This window comes from Pempheris klunzingeri, chromosome 15 (genome assembly GCF_042242105.1).
Source record: "Pempheris klunzingeri isolate RE-2024b chromosome 15, fPemKlu1.hap1, whole genome shotgun sequence".
NCBI lineage: Eukaryota > Metazoa > Chordata > Actinopteri > Acropomatiformes > Pempheridae > Pempheris > Pempheris klunzingeri.
Window position 1 is genome coordinate 19,072,495 of NC_092026.1, and position 18,675 is coordinate 19,091,169.

Here is an 18,675-nt window from a genome sequence, read left to right on the forward strand (position 1 = left end):
GAGCATCAAACACCACCAAGAGATGCTCAAAAGAAAAATTCATCTTGAGAGGGCAAATTTGAGCAGGCACAAACTGAAAGTGGGTGGAGAAACTGGAAAAGAGGGCACCAAAGGACAGTAAAAAACAATATCTGGTTGAGAGGGCTGTTTCATAATGGTGGAAAACATGCAGACTGATTTTGATATTGATTTAACGACTTTCAAGGATAGTATTACTGTACCAAAAGGCAAAGTTATTATACTCCCAGCATTCCTGTGACTGATGTGAGAGCATTTCCCGTCTTTATACCACAGTCGACCCACGTGATGCATGAATACAAAGCAGCGCTTAATGTGGATGCTTCAGAGGATAACTGCATTGGAACTTTCCACACAGAGAGCATCTCTGGGGTCGAACACTCCTGTGTTGAACAAACCTTACCTCTTTCCCAAGCAATGTCTGTTACATCATCGTTCCAAGGAGAGGTTGCAGGTATGCTGTTTCTCAGAGAACTTTTGCAGTTTTTTTTAATGAAAAAAGCAACATGGCGGATGACGCTGACTTCTAAGTGGCTCTCCCTGATGGAAGACGTGAAAAGGCTGTGGATGATGGAGGTGTTTTGAGGGATGTGCTGACAGTTTTGGAACAGTATTTACGAGCAATGCACTTTGGGAAATGGCTGTAAGGTGCCACGCCTACGTCATGATTTCAGTAAACAAGAGTGGGAAAAAGAGAAGCATAGATATTCTCAACTGCCGGAGGCGCCCAACAGCTGACAACATTTGGCAAATCTTAAGGGAGCTTATCAACCAAAAAGTGATTTAAGGGCCCGCTTTGGTGATTGAACAGTGGAGAAACACTTCCACTTCATATTTTTACAAGTGATATGTTTAAATGCAACAAAAACCTTAATGTTAGATTAATTTGCCATGAAAATTAAATTATAGGCAGATGTTTATGCTTCAGCTGCTTGAATGTTTGAATATTGAAACTCACACAAAGTCACTGTAATGACAACATTTTAACTTGTCCTAATTTCGATGTTTAATTCAACATCTTTTTGTTGACTTTTTATCTTGTAAAGATATTTATTATTTATTTTTTCCTTGCGTGAGAGAAATGGGTTCCATAAATCATGCCAACCCTGAGCTTAATCCTGAGAGATTTTGTGGAATAATAACAATTTTATGCCATTTCCATCTTCTAGCCTGACATTACAGCAAGATGTCGTTGTTAAGAAGACGCAAACATCAGTAATTGTCATGTTTCTGTGTATATGCTGGTATGTAACATTTACTGTGAAAGACCAAAAAGAGAGATTGTCTCCTCAAAGCTATGAGCAACCAATAGGGCCTTCAACTCTATAAATGACACCGAGGAGAGGACAGAATATCATTTAATTCTATAAAGATGATGTGATGTGAACAGCAGCCTTTGATGAGCAGAGAGGGTGAAGACATGGTGAGAGAGATAAACTGTGAATGAAGAACAGAACGGGAGACAGGAATAAAGAGACGAAAAAGAAAAGAAAGAGGAGATATAATAGAGAGTGTCAAATTAAAATGACAGAGGGACTAAATGAAAGGGAAGGAAAGTCACATGGAGAGAGGAGAAGGGAGATAAGCAGTGGCAGCATCAAATGAGACGAGGAAATAAAGAGGAGAGGAAATTTTAGAACAGGGAAAAGCAAGAAAGAGCAAACCTCATGTACTCATCCCCAGCCCTGCAGGCAGGAGGAAACAAACCGATAAAGCAGAGAGGGACAATAAAGAAAAGATGGATTGCAATATTTTCAAGCACCCACAGGCCTCTGAGAAAAGAGCAAAAAAGAGAGGAAGAGGAGAAGAGAAAGCAGCATATTTTCTCCTCGGTCCTCAGGGCTCGAAGCTAAAAGCAGAAGCAGAGTAGATGCTGATCCTAAAGCTGTCCCATCAACTTCCTCCTATGACAGGCTGCGTGAGCTCGACTGACTAATACACAGAAATTGAGACACGCTTTACATAAACTGTGCACAATCCCAGTCACATTTCAGAGAGTCGGATCGACATGTTTTTAAGCTGTGAGAAGTTGTCCTATGCGCTCTCTCTCAGAGAAGATCCTCAGTGCAGAGATTAGCTGGATTCCCTCCATATGAGGGGAAATTGCCTCGGCTCCACTTCTAATCAAAAGCTCCTCTGTGCACCACTTTCACAAATGTGGTTTTGGATATGGTTCTGGATAAATGTCAAAACAGTATGAAAATATTACACCGATATTTGCTGCACTATTTGATTTGGTGTAAGGCTCACGAGGAGCATACAGGTAAGAAACTCTCCTGTGCTGACAGGATCCATCACTGTTCGCTTCCTATCCAAACAAAAACAAAACTGCTTAGTATTCCTGTGGCTGCACAGTGAACCATGTACCATCACCACGGTGGGACAAATACAAGTCCAACATGACACTCGTGCGACGGGAAAACACTGAAGGGGAATGCTGTGTCTACCAGGAGGGGGGAGACGATGCCTCACTGCCTCTACTGTCCATTTGACTGATTTCTTCATTAATCAGTTCTACAGAGACCAGCTGAGCTTTCTCATTTTACAGCTATGTTGTGCCTTGTTTCTGCCACGTCGTTCCTCCTGTTCAGTGGAGGAAAAAGCACTAAAATGACTTACTAATGCAGAAATACCACTGGTAAACACTGGTAGAAGCAAACTAGTCAAAGAATTTTCTCAAGTGTATGACTGTTTGCAGAAACTTTGAATATGTAGAGCACTTCTGTTGTTGTAAACCCGAATTAATGGATTAATGGATTTTTATACATACTGATATATGATTTTTGAAATTTTGTTTTTTAAACGGTATATATTGAAATGTGTTTCTAATTGATTTACAACAATGTATTGTATGTGTATGTATGAGCAATATATTTCACATTTCTTTATAACAATAACAATAATAAACTATAACTTATAATTAGAGTTTCCTATGAAAAATATTGGTACCAGCCAACAGGTAGAGAAGGATAAGTTATGTTTTCTACAAAACAATCTGTGTCACTTTATATTCAGGCCCGTTCTTTAACATCTTTCAAACATTTGTACCTGAAGTAGCAGTGATGGGTGAAATGAACATGTTTACTCCCTCTTTAAAAGAGAGAGAAACATGAATCACAGAGAATACACACTCGACTGCCTCTCTGTTCGTGATCTGCAGCTCCACAGGTCTGCAGAGTCAGCAGAGCTTCTACATTTGGTTCATTCATTATAAATGAGAAGATAAACTCGTGATGACTGAGTTTATCTGAACAGGATAGACGGAGCCACACAGCACTGCTCGACGCTACATCACTTCATGTGAATTACGCAAAACAAAATGTGATGTTTATTGATCCCTGAGGGGAAAGAGAGCCAATATGAGACCAAAGAACAAAAGAGGAGCCCGAAAAACATGTTTTGAAGCGATGCAAATGAAAAGTGATAAAGAACTTTTGCACAAGCTTTGAAAGTCTTAACACTACTGTTTAAATGGAACTGTTTCAGACTCACCCCTATACTGTCCTCCTGTCTGTACTGTTTCCAGTTGTGTCCCGTGTCGCTGAACATCAGCAGGTATGACGTCAGCCAATCAGAGCTGCCGTAACGGCCCTGAGTGGCGACAGCAGTTATCTTGGTCCGTTCACCCAGACTGACCTCCAGCCACTGATACCTGTCGGAGGTGAGGGGAGACCAGCCTCCAGCTCCTGCAGGGAGAGAAGCAGAAAAACCAGCACACATAAGCAATTCATTAGATCTCCACCTGTGTCAGAGGAGATTAAATGAACTTTAGTAGATGCCGAAAAATCAATTGCATTGCCTGACCTATCATCCTGAACTAAAGTCATACTTCTTTTTTTTTTTTATATGAAAGCGGAATGAAGAAAATTGATTGAACCAGAGCACACATCTTTAAATCAAGTTTGAAACTATAATGTGATATAAATTATAATTCAGGAACTTTCCTGAGGAATTCAAATCACTCACATTTGCTCACATGTGACCCTCATTGGCAAGAGGAAGTACTTTCCTCTCATATCTATCAAAAAAACCTCACATACATATTGTGAAATGAAAATATGTAATATAACTTCGTATTTCACTTGTCAAAGCAATAATCAGAGATCCAAAAAGGTAAAATCATCTGTGCCCCAAAAATAGGCTGTAAAATAAGCTAATTAAAATCTCAAGATAACATATTAAGAGAAAGTAGTCTGAATGTCTTCACAATGTTCAGAAATAAAAACATTCATAGATCAGTACCTAGTGTTACAGCCTCATCAAAAACGTATCATTTGTGCCTTAATCCGTACCTCAACTTCCCACTAAATTCAATTGAAATGTGGTTTTCCAATGTTCTGATTTATAATAAAGCACTGACAACATCCTTGCTGTTGTAAAAATGCCTGCATGTCTGTAAATGAAAACCCTTCCAGACCAGTTGAAGTCACAGCTAATATGAAATCTCACATCACCTTCAAGGGAACACGTCATGCTAAACACTTTTTAATGTCTTTTCAACATAAATGTGTCTACAGACGCTCAAACTATGAGAAAAGACCGTGCTCTCTAATTTTCTCTAGCTCCATCTTTCAGTAAACGTGAGTAAAAATGTTCTGTTTAGAAATGGCCTCCTTCGTGATGTCACATGCAGGGATTTGTTGAACACGTGACGTCCTTAAGCCCTTCAGCAGGCTGATGGTCTCGCCCCTGAAAACCTGAATCCGCCACACTGTTCGCTATTGCTGTTATCACGCCAACGCTGGCTCTGGTAAAACTAAGATGTTGAAGGTACAAGCAAAGGGCATAAATTGTGCTGTTGTTGGTTGCAGAAACAAACACGACAGTCTTCATGTCCTCCAACCATCTGAGGAAGGACAGACCCAGTGGATTTACGTCATTTTGGACCGAGATGTCCCCAGTGGCTGACTCTGGTTTATCCCAGGTCACTGTGGTGGCCTGTGGGTGACGTTAGCTCACGACAAATAAAGCAGAATAAAGACAGAAGCACAGAGAAGACGATATCATTTCCCATACACACTACCAATGCCAAGAACCTATTGGTTTTACAGTATCTCTTCATTTGTGTATCCTTCCTCATATTAAATGTCACCAACAAAAGGGATCTGGGTCATCACGATGAGATGCTTTCCCACAAAAAAGAAAAAAAAGATCAATTAGAGTTAGATTATCAAAAGGTTGCTTTCAGTGGGTTTGTAACCTTTCTGATACAAAACAGCATCAACAAGGGACTTTGATGCAATATATTTAGTAACATTTCGTTAATGAATACTGTACACTGCAGAATTGTACAGTATGAGTATGCTGACAGGATGTGTATTCTTAACTGATCCTTAAGCTGTAGTGTAATGATTTCTGTGTGTGTGTGTGTGTGTGTGTGTGTGTAAAACTATGCACACTACCTTCATAGCACGTATAAATGTGGGGGCTGTTGACAGAGGTCTGCCTGGACGGATAAACTGTGGTTAATCGAATGGGCCGTTACACAATAAAGACACATCGAACACAGAAAAAGTAGGCTGTGCGTGTGTGTGTGTGTGTGTGTGTGTGTGTGTAGGAAAATGCTCGTCAGGCCAAACACCAGATGGACGATGCTGTTGACCAGTTTCCCACTGAGCACACACACAGAAAACACGCAGGCAGAGCGAGTGTCAGAGAGCCCTACAAAGAACAAACACAGTGAAAGCAGCTTAAATGCCACTTGACTTGAACAAAGACGATTCAGTTCTCTTCCTTAAACAGCGGCAAGCCAATATGTTGCCCACCAGCTGCTATTCATACAAGCTGCAACTTACAAGCACAACGTGTTATGTGTTAATGTGGTTTTGGTAAAAAACAAATCGATGCTGAAGGAAAAGTACCACTACTAGCATTAATTGTGGCCTTATCCTCCAAGAGCCTATTTTGTGCATTCAGCTAGCATCAGATTGCACAACAGGTATGTCTTTCCAGATGGTCACTTTGTCAGATTAGGTGATCATATTGTCTTAAATCCCTGCAGTGATTTGGCAGAGAGACTTGTTGGACCACATGTTGAACAGTGGGCAATCAGAGCTTGCTGTTGATGGCTTCTTTCAGATCAGGTGGGAGTTGTCAGACAATAACTTTCGTAATCAGGATTTCAACAACCGTGACTTCTGAAGCATCACAGAGAAAATCATAAAAGCAGAATCTGATTCACCATGACACACGAACAGGCATCATGCCGAATGCATCTCTTGTACCTAATAAGTTATTATCCAAAAGAAGTGCTAATTTAGTCTACTACCCCCTCTTGCTAGCTCTGCAGCTATTCTCTGCTTTTTTCTGATCTGAAAACAAATAACATCAAATCTGTAATGAACCCATCCACTTTTCAGTCCATCAGACTGAGGTTTAGAGCAAATCCTCCAAAACTAATACAGATTCAAGCTACCACCATAATGTAACAAACATGAAAAAGCCCTGTTTGTCTGTTCTGGGCTACTGTAGAAACATGGCTGCGCAGCACTGTGGATTCCCTGGAAGAGGACTTGCTCCTTATGTAGATATAAAGGGCTCATTCTAAGCTAAAAAAAAAAAACACTGATTCTTCGTTTTGTGTGATTATACACTACTGAAAACACAATTATGAATATTATATTCCATTTCTGCCCTAGATCCTACACACTGCGCCTTTAAGGATGATCTTAAGTACCTTTAGTGACCTTTCAACAAGTCCCAGCATCAGGTCACAAGTCCATTTCTGCCAATGAAAACGTATCTTGAAAAGTACTGTACAGATTTACATTACATATGCTGTAGGTATTCGTGTCACCCCAAAGGAAGAACTTTAATGTGTTTGGTCATGTTTAGTGCCACCATCAATCCAAAGTTCTGACTTTTGCACACATGAAATGAGGATATCTAACGGTCAGCCTGACATGAGTGCAGTCATGCTCCCCACATGATGACCTGTCTTCACTTTGTGCCACCTACTGTAAAATGGGCAGATTACTATTAAGCAACTTTATACTCTCACAGTTGAATCCCTTTGATGATCCATAAAATGACTACCCTCTATTTGCGAGCAAAAGGTTTCTGACTGATAACTCAGTCCATGTGTGCTCTGTCTGAATGTTGTGTACAACGTACATCATGTCATTGTTTCAAAGAGTCTCTACGGTTCACTCAGGTTTCCTAAATTGTTTCCTGAAGTTGGCACTTTATTATAAATGAGAAGCCTGACAGAAGTCCTTATTCGTGTGTTGACCTAATATTGGTTTGATATGGTTATACAACGGTAAATGTTCAAGTGTGTCATGCGACTTCAAAAGGGCAACACCTCGGCAGCTTTTGTTACCAGCCAGAAGTGGCTGTGAACAATGTGTGGCGGCAGGCAGAGGAGAAAAACTCAGCAGTGAAAATGGATCAGTGTCGGTATGGTGGCTGGTGGAGCCTGATCTTTAAAGAGCTAAAGGCCAAAGCTAATAAGCACTTGACTAACAGACGTGTCCAGTGACAGACGCAAAGAAAAGAACAGATACTCTGACCTTTACTCATGAAGATTGCTCTGCAGAGGAAAAGAGAGAGAGAGATCAGAGGGAAACAATTCAGAGACAGAGGCATTACAAAGACTTATTCTGTCCTCCCTGACAGTATAACTGAAACTAATATAATTGAGGTGAACTGATACTGTTGGTCTGAACACTTTCTGTCACGGTTGTCACTTTGAATCAAAGAGATTTCCCTGGTTTCTCTCTCCTGGCGTCTCTTAAGGCACTACATCTAACCATCCATTGAGAAAAGTGAAGATAATGGAGGTCAGGAGTGTGACATCACCGCTCCGATGGCCAAACAGAGGCTGAAATTATCACTGTGGCCTAATAGATCAGGGAATACGTGGCACAGTTCAAGTGGAAACGTGGGACTATTAAACCAGATCAGCAGGGGCACAAGCCTCCTTAAATACAGCGTCTGATATTTTATTCTACCTGGTTTTGTTTGATTTGTTCAGAGAAGTCACATAAACAACTATTTAAGTTGGTTTAAGTCAGTAATTTAAACCGAGTCATAAAGAGTTCCTGTAATATTCTCTAAATTTCCATTAGTGATGGGTATTATTAGCATATATAATACATTTTTCATATAAATCATCTGACTAGTCAACTGAAAATCTCTTTAAGTGTGTATAATAAACAAGACTGTTTAAATACAGCTGAAACATTATTAAATAACTACAGCATTATACCGTACTATCAGAAGCCAGAAATACAGTAACTAGCAGTAAACTGAAATCAATACGAATTTTTAACCAACAAAAACACAAAAGTATGGTGTGTCATGCCTTCTTTTTATCAGCATCTCATTCATGAAAGTGGTCTCCTTCAGGTACGGCACATAAATCTGTAACAGCAGCCATGACAGCAATGATACCAGAGAAAGGATTATAAGACTACAGCTGCAATAAACCCATTAAATCTTAGAGGCTCTGCACACCCACACAGGTGCTCTCAGTTACTTTGGCTGCTTAGACTTCAGTCAGGGGTGCATTTAGTGGAGCTATGCTGGGAATAGACCATTTCCACTGCAGATATTTTGAACTGTTGAAAGGAAAAACACATAAAGCAAATAAACGCTGCAGAAGTGTGACGAAGAGGTCAATCAAGCATGCCCTTACTGTCCAAAGAAGTGTAACCAGACGACATAATTAAAGCACTTGTGCAGGTGGATTATGGATGTGTAGGGCATTTAAAAGTGAAAACATTGTGCTACGACTCTCGACACACTTTCTGTCGAGAACAACAAAGCACACCGCAGGTGAGCACCACAGCATCACAGCCTGCATGTGGTAAGAAGTGTGACGACGCAGTCTGGCTATCTTTCTGACCCACAGCTAATTAAAATGACACAAAAGCCTCCAGACTTTACCGTTACATAAGCCCTGAGCACAGCAAAGGCGCCATTCATTCTGGAGCATATTTTTGAAGAGCTACATTCTTGAGTGTGAAAAATGAGGCTTAGTGTGGACAGGAGGACAAGAGAAGAGAGCTAGAATATGTGTGAATATGTGAATTAGTGAAATGTCATCTTTGTCTAAGGGTTATTGTAAAATAATATTATTAGCATCAAAATATTCTTTAGGTACTAAAAATAAAAGTTCTAATTATGGGAAATCTCAGAATAACTACTGGATTGTAATTGTTGCATTAACTTATAATACATCAAAATGTATCTGTTGATTATATTTTGTATCATTAATCTTAATCTGCGAAGTGACTAGTTAATAAAGTTATCAAATAAATGTAGCTTAGTAAAAGGTACAAAACTTGAAATGCAGTAGAGATATAAAGTAGCAGAAATAAAGTATTCAATTAAGTACAAATACCTCAACACTGTACTCAAGTATAGTTCCACAGCTGGATGGATAATTCACCAAATGACTGATGAAAAATGAATGACAAAAACAAAACAAATGAATGATTCATCATCAATAATGTACTGGAATTCAACAGAGAGAGAGAGAGAGACAGGTGCAGAGAGAGGTAGAGACAGACAGGTAGAGAGAGAGAGACAGGTAGAGAGACAGAAACGGAGAGAACAAGAGACAGGCAGAGGTAGAGAGAGAGACAGGTAGAGGTTGAAAGAGAGAATTACAGACAGATACAGACAGACTGGTCACAGACAGACTGGTTACAGACAGACTGGTCACAGACAGACTGGTTACAGACAGACTGGTGTAAGCAGCCAGCCCAGAACGAGAGCCAGCAGTCATTTGCATGAGAATACAGAGTCTGGAGGGTAATTTCAGCAGCCTGATAACACGTCAGTGACAGAACCCAGACAGAGTCCAACAAGAGGCTAATGGGCTTAATGCAGCACTGACAGCAGTAGCAGGATCTCTGCAGGTGAACCAGGAAAGGTTTCCATTTTGTAAATGCCACACTGCAAGAAAGGCACGCCAAGAAAATCAAAACATCTTATTTCAGGATAGTTCTTTCTTTTTTTTTCTTTTTTATTATCCAAGATATCCAAGATCGTGTAAGGCACAATTTGCATTATAGATTATTGTATCTGCATCTGAGATATTTAATACATCTTTTCAGCTACAATTAACCACAAACAAGTCTAAAAAGTGGACTGCATGGTTGTCACACTAATATTCCAAAAATCTATTGAGAGAACACTTTTAAATTAATATTTTTTGCTAATTTCAAGAAGGTCACCTACTGTGTGGGCCTTTGTGATGAGAGTTTTGTCAGGTACTTTCTAATTATCTTTGGCAACCAAAGCTGTTCGGCCAAATGAATTTGGGGGATATTTTCTACGTATTTTGACTGGGGTCATGCTGCCAGAGCAGTGCAAAGGAAACATTGCATTTATAAAAGTGTTTCAAAGAGTGTGATGGAACTTTTTAGAAGCCACGGAGGATGACAATGTGGAGATCAATACCTGATTAGTTGGACATCATTTACACAGTCAGTCCCAATTTACAGGTTCCAATTAAAGTTTCATTCAACTTCCAAAGCTCATTCTTTGGGAAAATGATTACTGTGGCACTTTAATTCTTTTAAAGTCCATTCCAGCATAATTGCAGTGGTGTCACCGATAACTGTCAGCGTCGCCCGCTGAAGAAAGAAGATGTTTAAACATGAAGACTGCTATTAACGTTTGTCAAGAAGACAGAGCTGGCTAAATTAGTTTGCACAAATGAAAATGAAAATGTGACTGCAGAGAGAGTGAAACTAATGATTACAACAAAAAAATGGCACAGAAGAAGAGGAGATGGACAGGGGCAGTTCAGAGGAAGGAAGAGAGGAGGTGGGGGGACATAAGAAAAATGGGACACTGAGAAAAGAAGACGGTGGAAGGCATGAGAGAAATAAAAGATAAAAAAGATAGAGGAGAAATCAAAATGAGGAATAAGAGCAGCAGATGGACAGACTGAAATCGTTGAGTCATTCATCCTCCAGGTCCCCGATAAAAGGCAATTCATCTCCAATCAATAGACTTCTCATCCACTTCTGGTGTCAGACTCAGAGCCATCAGGCCTCCACTGTGATCAGCTACATCAGGATAAAATCCTGAGCACAATGTCAGGGCCTCAGGTCTCACTGCTGCTGCTGGGTCTACACAGAGTCTTTGTGAAAATAAGTTAAAAGAGATAGTTTCCCTTTGGAAGAGCTGCAAAAAAAGTCAGTTTTCACAAAAGTTTGAGAGAAGTTCTATTCTCGTCTGTGGACTTGTTAGAGGTCTTAAGCCTCCAACATTTCTTGTCTTCTGAACAATGGGCTCCCTTCCATTTTCCCAGAGTCCTGGTTTCTCACCTATGTGCTGAATGCATCCCTGAACCCAGCTTTATCACCACCACTGGTCAATGTGTGGGACATGACCCGACCTCCTTAGCCCAACAAACCCAGAGTTCCCCCCCCTTTTTCATACACACTCTATATAAACTAGCCTCCTCCAGGACACAAAGCTTACAGCTACAGCACATGGCTTGTGTATTTATCCTCCTCTGACCCACACATCAGGGGGCCGGAGTGGAAGCCATTTTGTCGGTAGTCACCTTTTGATTCTTCCTCCTTCTCTATCTTCCCTTCTTTTGCATATTCAAATGCAGATACACACACACACTATTAGGCACATTTAGTTAAATTGGTTGTATGTTTGATTTTGCTATGTTTTAATAAAGGCTTCACTGTACATGCAATTAGCCCTGATAATTATTAATTATTTCTGAGGGACAAAGTGCATCAAAAATGGTGCAAACCCAGAGGTATGGATAGGGCTCAATTGGTCCAATTCTTTTGGTTTCGACTGAAATATCTCAACATCTCATCATCATCACCATTTTAACTTGTCCAATACGTTGGTTTATGACCAAATACCTGCTAAACTAATGGCATTCCCGTCATTATTGTAGTTATTAGAGAAAAAAGACCAGCACTGGGCTCACATGTCCTGTTTGGAAGCCAATTCTTAGATTTACATAATATTCAAGTCAGCTACACATGCAAAACAGTGTTTTATGCCATGAAATGATTTATTGGTACACCAATATCCACAGATAACACATTCACATGAGCAGTGCTTGGATGATTTTGAACGGCTGTAATGTTACAGATTCCAGCTGTCTGATTAAATCCCTTGAAAAGATGCTGTGTAGGTGGTATTCCAAGACTCTGGTAATCTCTGTTCACTTAGTGGGTAAATGAATTGAAATTGAAGTTGCTCCTCTGAGAACAACTAGAGGAGGCAGAGTGTTTGCAGCAGCAGAGACACGAGATGGAAATGAGATGGAGACGTTCATTTATTCATCGATTTCCTCAGTGAGCAGCTGGGATCGCTCTCTGGGATCCTGCACCATGAATGTTACCGAGGAGGAAATGTAACACACACACAGCTTTTCTAATCTACCTACTACATATGAAAGGTGGATTAGGAAAATGCACCCATGTTACTACTGCTGTTTAGTCATTTGTTGAGCCATTTTATTTGCTGTTGAAGCAAAAATTTATGTGATTAATCTTAGAGATGCTCTATATCATCACTCTGTGACATTCTAGGAGTTATTTTGCAGCAATTTATCCAAAAATGTGATTCAAATGTGGGAAAAGTGTAATATTTGAATTGTAACGATGTGTTTGAATTCAAAATGTCAAAAATGCTTGAAATAGTTCACCTTAGGGTCCATCAGAGAGGTTTGTTAAAATTCACTGTCATCTTGATCGATTGTACGCCAGCACCAGTAAACTAAGCTACAGTGATAAGTGAAAATGGAGGATTGACAGCACTACTCTTTTGTACTGAGGTGATCTACTGCAATTCACTGTTTTAAACGCTACCCTTAATTCTTCAACACCAATATTCATGGATAAACCACATTTTGAAGGTTTTATATAGTACTAACTGCTGTGCATGTAATCTCTATCACTTTTTTACAACAACGTTTTACAAACTACCCCAGTGAATGAAAAAGTGAGAGTCCAATCCATCAAGTCATGTATTAAATGGTCATATTCATCTAACTAGCGTCAAGTGCTAACCTGTCACATGTGGACCAGTGGACACGGTACCATAATTAGTTAAAATGGACAAGAAAATACTAACCTTACGTCATCATGGGGGAAAAAAATCCTCAAAAAAATCTGGACAATACAACGAAATTCAAGTCAATGTTAAAGTTACCGTACAGCTACAGCAGCCGTCAGGTAGTTTTTCCTCATTTAAAAGTCTCTTGTTCTGTCACAATTTGCTGAGACTAAAACTAAAGCTACCTTCGTGGGTTGTTGCTACTTTTTCCCTTTCATGCTATCAGATGCTAGCTGATAGTGCAGAAAAAGCTCTCTTTTGAGTTTTCTAAAGTCATAAACTGCAAAAAAAAAAGCAAAAAAACTGCACAGCATTTCAATGACTTTAAAATTCGAATGTCAACATTATGCACAAAGCTTAGAAGATTTTAATTATTCGGTACAGCTCTAACTGAATTAGACCCACATAAAATAAAAGTCACCTGTTATCAAGAGCCTGAAGCTCTATACTTACATGTAAGTTGTTTTCTTACTGTTGTTTTCTGTTTTGTTGGACTGATCCAAGTTTTTCTGCCATTGTGATGTGAAGAAAATGGTCACAGGGCACAGTTTTCATTTCAGGGTTTTACCTGTGGGTGTTCACAGATCTTTGATATCTTTTCATATCTGACATATTTGGCTTGACTGTCTCTTGTACCAGTTAATAAAAGACCAGGAAGTGTCAGCCAAGGGCATTATGGGAATTAGCTCTCTTCTACAGACTTCTACATGATCTAAGTATCAGTGCAACCTCTGAACCCTTCACTTCTTCTTTCTGGCAGCTTGCAATGTTGGCAGGTGAATTAGATCCCAGGAAGTAAGTTAGAGTAAGAGCTAACATTTCAATAAATCCAGTGTGCTGGATACTGTTGTAGGTGGTACGGATGTGAACTAATACACAGCAGAGAGCCTTGTCAATCCGCTGTTAACAAAAATCAAAGTCAGATCAGCAAACAAAGAGAGCAGACAGGCAGCATTTTGCAACAAAAAGGCTGTTTGAAGCAAACTGAGGACTGAGGACTGAGCAGGCTCTGCTTCCTTTAGTTTCTGGGATGGTGAAAATCATTCACATTCAGATTAAATCCATTTCACCCTCCCAGCTGATTCTGAGCTTTGTTGTCGGGATAAAGCAGTGCAGCTTGCTCCAAAATAGACCATGATCTTCATTTTTTCAAAGCCTCACATCAGCATCCAACACAGGGCTCCCTGCTGGATTTTCATGTTGGACAAACAAGCACCATTCACACTTATCTTTCTAACATAGACCTTCAATCCAAACAGCTCCCACAGAAAATAAGGACGGGACAAAGCAGCCATTCCTTGTTGTCTCTCAACTCGTCGGTAGGTTACCTGCAAGTCTTTATGAATCCGTTAAAAAGCTGTTCGGTGTTCTGTGTTCTGCGTCCTGAGCTTAAACAAAGTCTCTTCTCCACTGAGTGCAACTGCAGCCGAGCAGCTTGTCAGTAACAGAGTGGAGATCTGGCACCGCTCCTTCCTCTCTGTTGTCTCTGCTAGACTCAGATAAACCTCACATTTCACTGGACTACAGGAGAAGCTCACATTCCCAAAAATAACACAGGCATTGTCAACACTATTCCAGGCCCTAATACACTCACAATAACAGTAATAATTAGGCACTTACAGGATGTACCTGGTCTGGTCTGCTTTGTTAGATACCCTGATGAAACATTTTATTGAATCAAACTTTTCCTCACCTTCTCTCCTGTTGAGTTTGGCGAAGCCCGGGGCGTGGCTGCTGGACAGCTGGGAGGAGCTTCTGAAGGACGACGGCGGCAGATTGGACACCAGCGCGCTGTCACACACCTCTGTCAACCAATCACACAGCAGGAAAAAAAGCACACTTAGTTACGTCTTTAAAATAATTCAAGCAGTTTTAGATGAAGCATGTCAAATTTTGAAATTTGATATGTTGTTGCTGTTAGATTCAGGCTTCTACGACAGTGGACTTTATTACCCCATCGATTAGCATTCGAATTGTACACCTATAACATTGTTAGAATCAAAATGCAGAGTGCAGGTGCAGCAGAACAACAGATAGCCTTTTTTTATTCTACGCCTTCTTCTTCTTTGTCAAAACCTGCCATGTACCTTCCCACAATGCAACTCGACCACTGACAGTTCAGACAGTCAGAGATTCGGGTGTGCAATCCTTGTAGCCTCAAGCCGGGATGAGGAGCAGGCTACAGAGGTCTGATAAGTTCACTTGTTTCTAACTCCACACCTCCAGATTTTCCTCATTCTCAAACCTGCAGTCTTTAACCTACTCTGTCACTTGAGGCAATTTATCCATTAAGAGCCACAAAAGGTTTTAAACAGATTTTGTTCACTTAAAATTACATGTGCTGAGTGCTTCACACGAAGAGCACATAAAAAGAACATACAAACACATTAAAAACATCAAATGATAATAATAATAAAATAAAACAAGTCAAAACTGGAATTCATAGCAGCATAAAACAAACTAAAGAACTTTAGCATCTTAGTTTACAAATATTTAGAAAGCTTGCTTCTTTAATATCTTTAGGTATAATGTTTCATAGTTTGGGACCATGTTTGATAAAGGCTGCACCTCAATGTGATACTTGTAAACAAGTCCCATAAACAGACTCCCATGTGTAAAATAAGTCAAATTCCCCTTTAAGTCACCAAGGCCAGTGAAGACCAGTGGCTTATTGCTTACACTGAAATGTTGATCTCATCTTTACAGATATTCTTCATGATGTGAGAGGAATATTCTACTTAAGTGTCATAAGAAAGCCTTGTGGTTGGTGTTTTTTTATTGAACTTGAAAAGTTCCTGTAAATGTTGTGGATATATGACGTTTTTTTTACCCTTCATTCTCTAAATTCACTTCTCTATTATTCACCTACGCACAAAAATATGCCATACCTCACATTAAATCACTGGGTTAGGTGTGAAATCTAATCATCTGACCCAAACAGCTTGAGTAAATAATCCAAAACATCAGTGACTAACATGGTCAAATAACATCACGTTATACAGTGTACTGTAGGCTGTAGTAGAGAAACTGAAGCATTCATTATTAGTCAAATCACATTCACACAATTAAGCTCTGTTGTTAGCTTTCCCGAAGAGTCAATTTGTTCTTTGCCCTCAGTTTAGGAAAGTATTACAGAGTTTTTATTTATTACAAGGATTTATAATAACAGATTGACCTTCAAACAAGCTTTAGCTACAGTGTTTCTGCACTTGCACATATTTTCACAAGTAAAACAACAAACCTGCACACACATTACAGAAGGGACCTGTGTATGCAGAGAAAACTTCACAGCAGCTTCCATTCATCTTTCCAGGGTGAAAGAGACAAAAGCAGAATACCAGAAGTGACAGGGCAGGAGCATCACATTTCCTAGCCTCCATAGATACAATTGAGCAGTTGAAGAAGCGTGGAGTTTATCATTGAGCTGCAGGTTTAATGTCAGCTAAGTGAAAATAGGCCTTTGATGGCACGCTCCAGTCTCTCACAGAACAGAAAGTAGTTCATGCAGGATGAGACAGAAAGGTCTCCTCTCTTTAACATTAATATAACTTGTTTAGTAGCTGCAAAGAGGCACCCAAACTCTTGAAAGCATCAGCACAGCTGAGTGGCTCAGAGAGCAGAGATCAACAGCAAAAACCACGCCGAGGATATCAGGATATCTGACACAGCTGGAGGTGGATTATTCTCCATATCTTAGCCTGAGTGAAAAAACAGTTGAATTGCCAAAAAAAACAGCAGGACGGGAGCTCACTGATACTGAGAGGTAAAAGCCTTGTATTGGCTCAAAGTTTAGTCAGTCATGTTTTGTGGCTTCACGGGGTTTACATCGTTTAAATGAAAATAATGACAAATACCTGTTGATTCAGCAAATGTGAGTGCAAGTGGCAGACGGGAGGCAAATAATTATCTCCAAGTGGGTGCAGGTCTCTCAGCTGTAATGGCACCATATTAGATGAATGAACAGTGTAATAATGTCCAGTTGGATGAATAAATGGTGTAATTATGTCATGTTGTGGAGATGAATGGTGTCCTGACTGGCTCATTACAGGCATGATACTGATGGAGAACAATCAGCACTGTCAAAGGAGACCTTTTCATGTTTCACACACTTTAATGGTTTGTGTATGATTGGCTACGATAAAAACCATCATATATTGTACATAATGCAATAATTAAGATGGTTAATTAGGCTTGTTTTAATTGACTCACACAGGAACCCATAAGCATTAACAAATAAACAGATATGGCATCAATTAATTAATAAAAATTTTTTTTTATTTTTTTATTCAAGCACTGAGGATGTGCTGCTGCAGTTACTTCTGTTATGTTAAAACTGCATAACATGAATAAATAACACAGTAAAAGTATGACACACAGTAGAAATGAGTGTTTGTTTTATGAGACACTGTGTGGTCTGTACTACAACTGTATCTCACACAGCATTTCATGAACATCGGCTCAATAAATATTCATGGCTGTCCTCTCGAGCTCCAAGCTGCAAACTAACGCTGCCTCCATGTGAAGCCTCTCTGTTAATGGATGTTGTTCTCCACTGCTGAGACAAGAGCCAATTACTATGATTCACGCTGCAGTCTGATCGCGGCCCACAACTCTGACAACAAGGCTTTGGCTTCGATTACTCTGTCAACATCAGTGTACTTCATCTCAACAACACAAGGTCTTCATCTGCCTCTTGATATCCACCAGGGCCACATGATTTCATTTTTTAAAAGGGAATAACACTCCATTAGTGGGGCCACATTTTAAGCTGAAGCTTTCAGAGGTTAATTAGATGGATGTCTCAACAGCGTTAGATATTTTATCCTTAGTCAAAGTAAATGGTGTGAATTTATGACTTAAATGCAACAAAATACATTGTAGTGGCTAGAGGTCCAGCCAGTTTACATTTAATGTTTAAACCCTGTAAAACAATAGGTTTTTAAAAAGTATCTGCCTGTATGTTGACCTTGATGCTAGAGCATGCAGAAACTAGCTTAGCATAAAGAGCAACGTCCCAGGAAAAGCACCAGGCTTCAAGTTCTGCTCCAAAAGACACACGTATCAAAAACTAGGGGCAATAAAGAGCCTTTAAGTGGTAACACTCTCAGGAATGAACTAGGGATGGGCCATGATTTTTGAAAATACAAATATTTGGTAAATTATAGAATATTGGATAGTTTATACGACTATCATCTTGTTTTAAAAGGATATTTTCCTTAGTTTTTACTGGCGCCTGGTTGTACACTCGTCAGGAGCGGTAGCTTGATGCTGGGCATTGAGATGGAGCAAGTCTCTGTGAAGATGTGGGCACAAATAGTCTTGAATAATCTTTGAATAGTTGACAGTGACTATTGAATAGTATTTATGCTTGAAATGCTCATCCTTAGAATGAACCAGAGGAAGGGCAATCAGTACAGCCAAACAATGTCACATTGTTTTAATATAGAAGAATAAAGAGGACAGCACACAGTGTCGTCTGACATAGTAACACTGTGCTCATGGTCAATTATTTTCTTCTGTATTATTACGAATGTGCATTACCGCTTTTGTGTTACATATCATGTCCATGTACATGCATGTGTCACTTGTCACTTTTGTGTGATT

The 18,675-nt window shown here is 39.7% G+C and overlaps 1 protein-coding gene across 1 annotated transcript in view; it reads right to left on the bottom strand.

The window, feature by feature from the left end:
• Nucleotides 1-18,675, bottom strand: part of LOC139213849 (contactin-associated protein-like 4) — a 104,067-nt gene that overhangs the window by 60,326 nt on the left and 25,066 nt on the right. Inside the window, exons 2-3 of the mRNA XM_070844511.1 lie at nt 14,765-14,875; nt 3,511-3,704 (exon numbers count right to left, since the gene is read on the bottom strand). Coding sequence (XP_070700612.1) covers nt 3,511-3,704; nt 14,765-14,875 — 305 coding nt within the window. The remainder of the gene's footprint in view (nt 1-3,510; nt 3,705-14,764; nt 14,876-18,675) is intronic.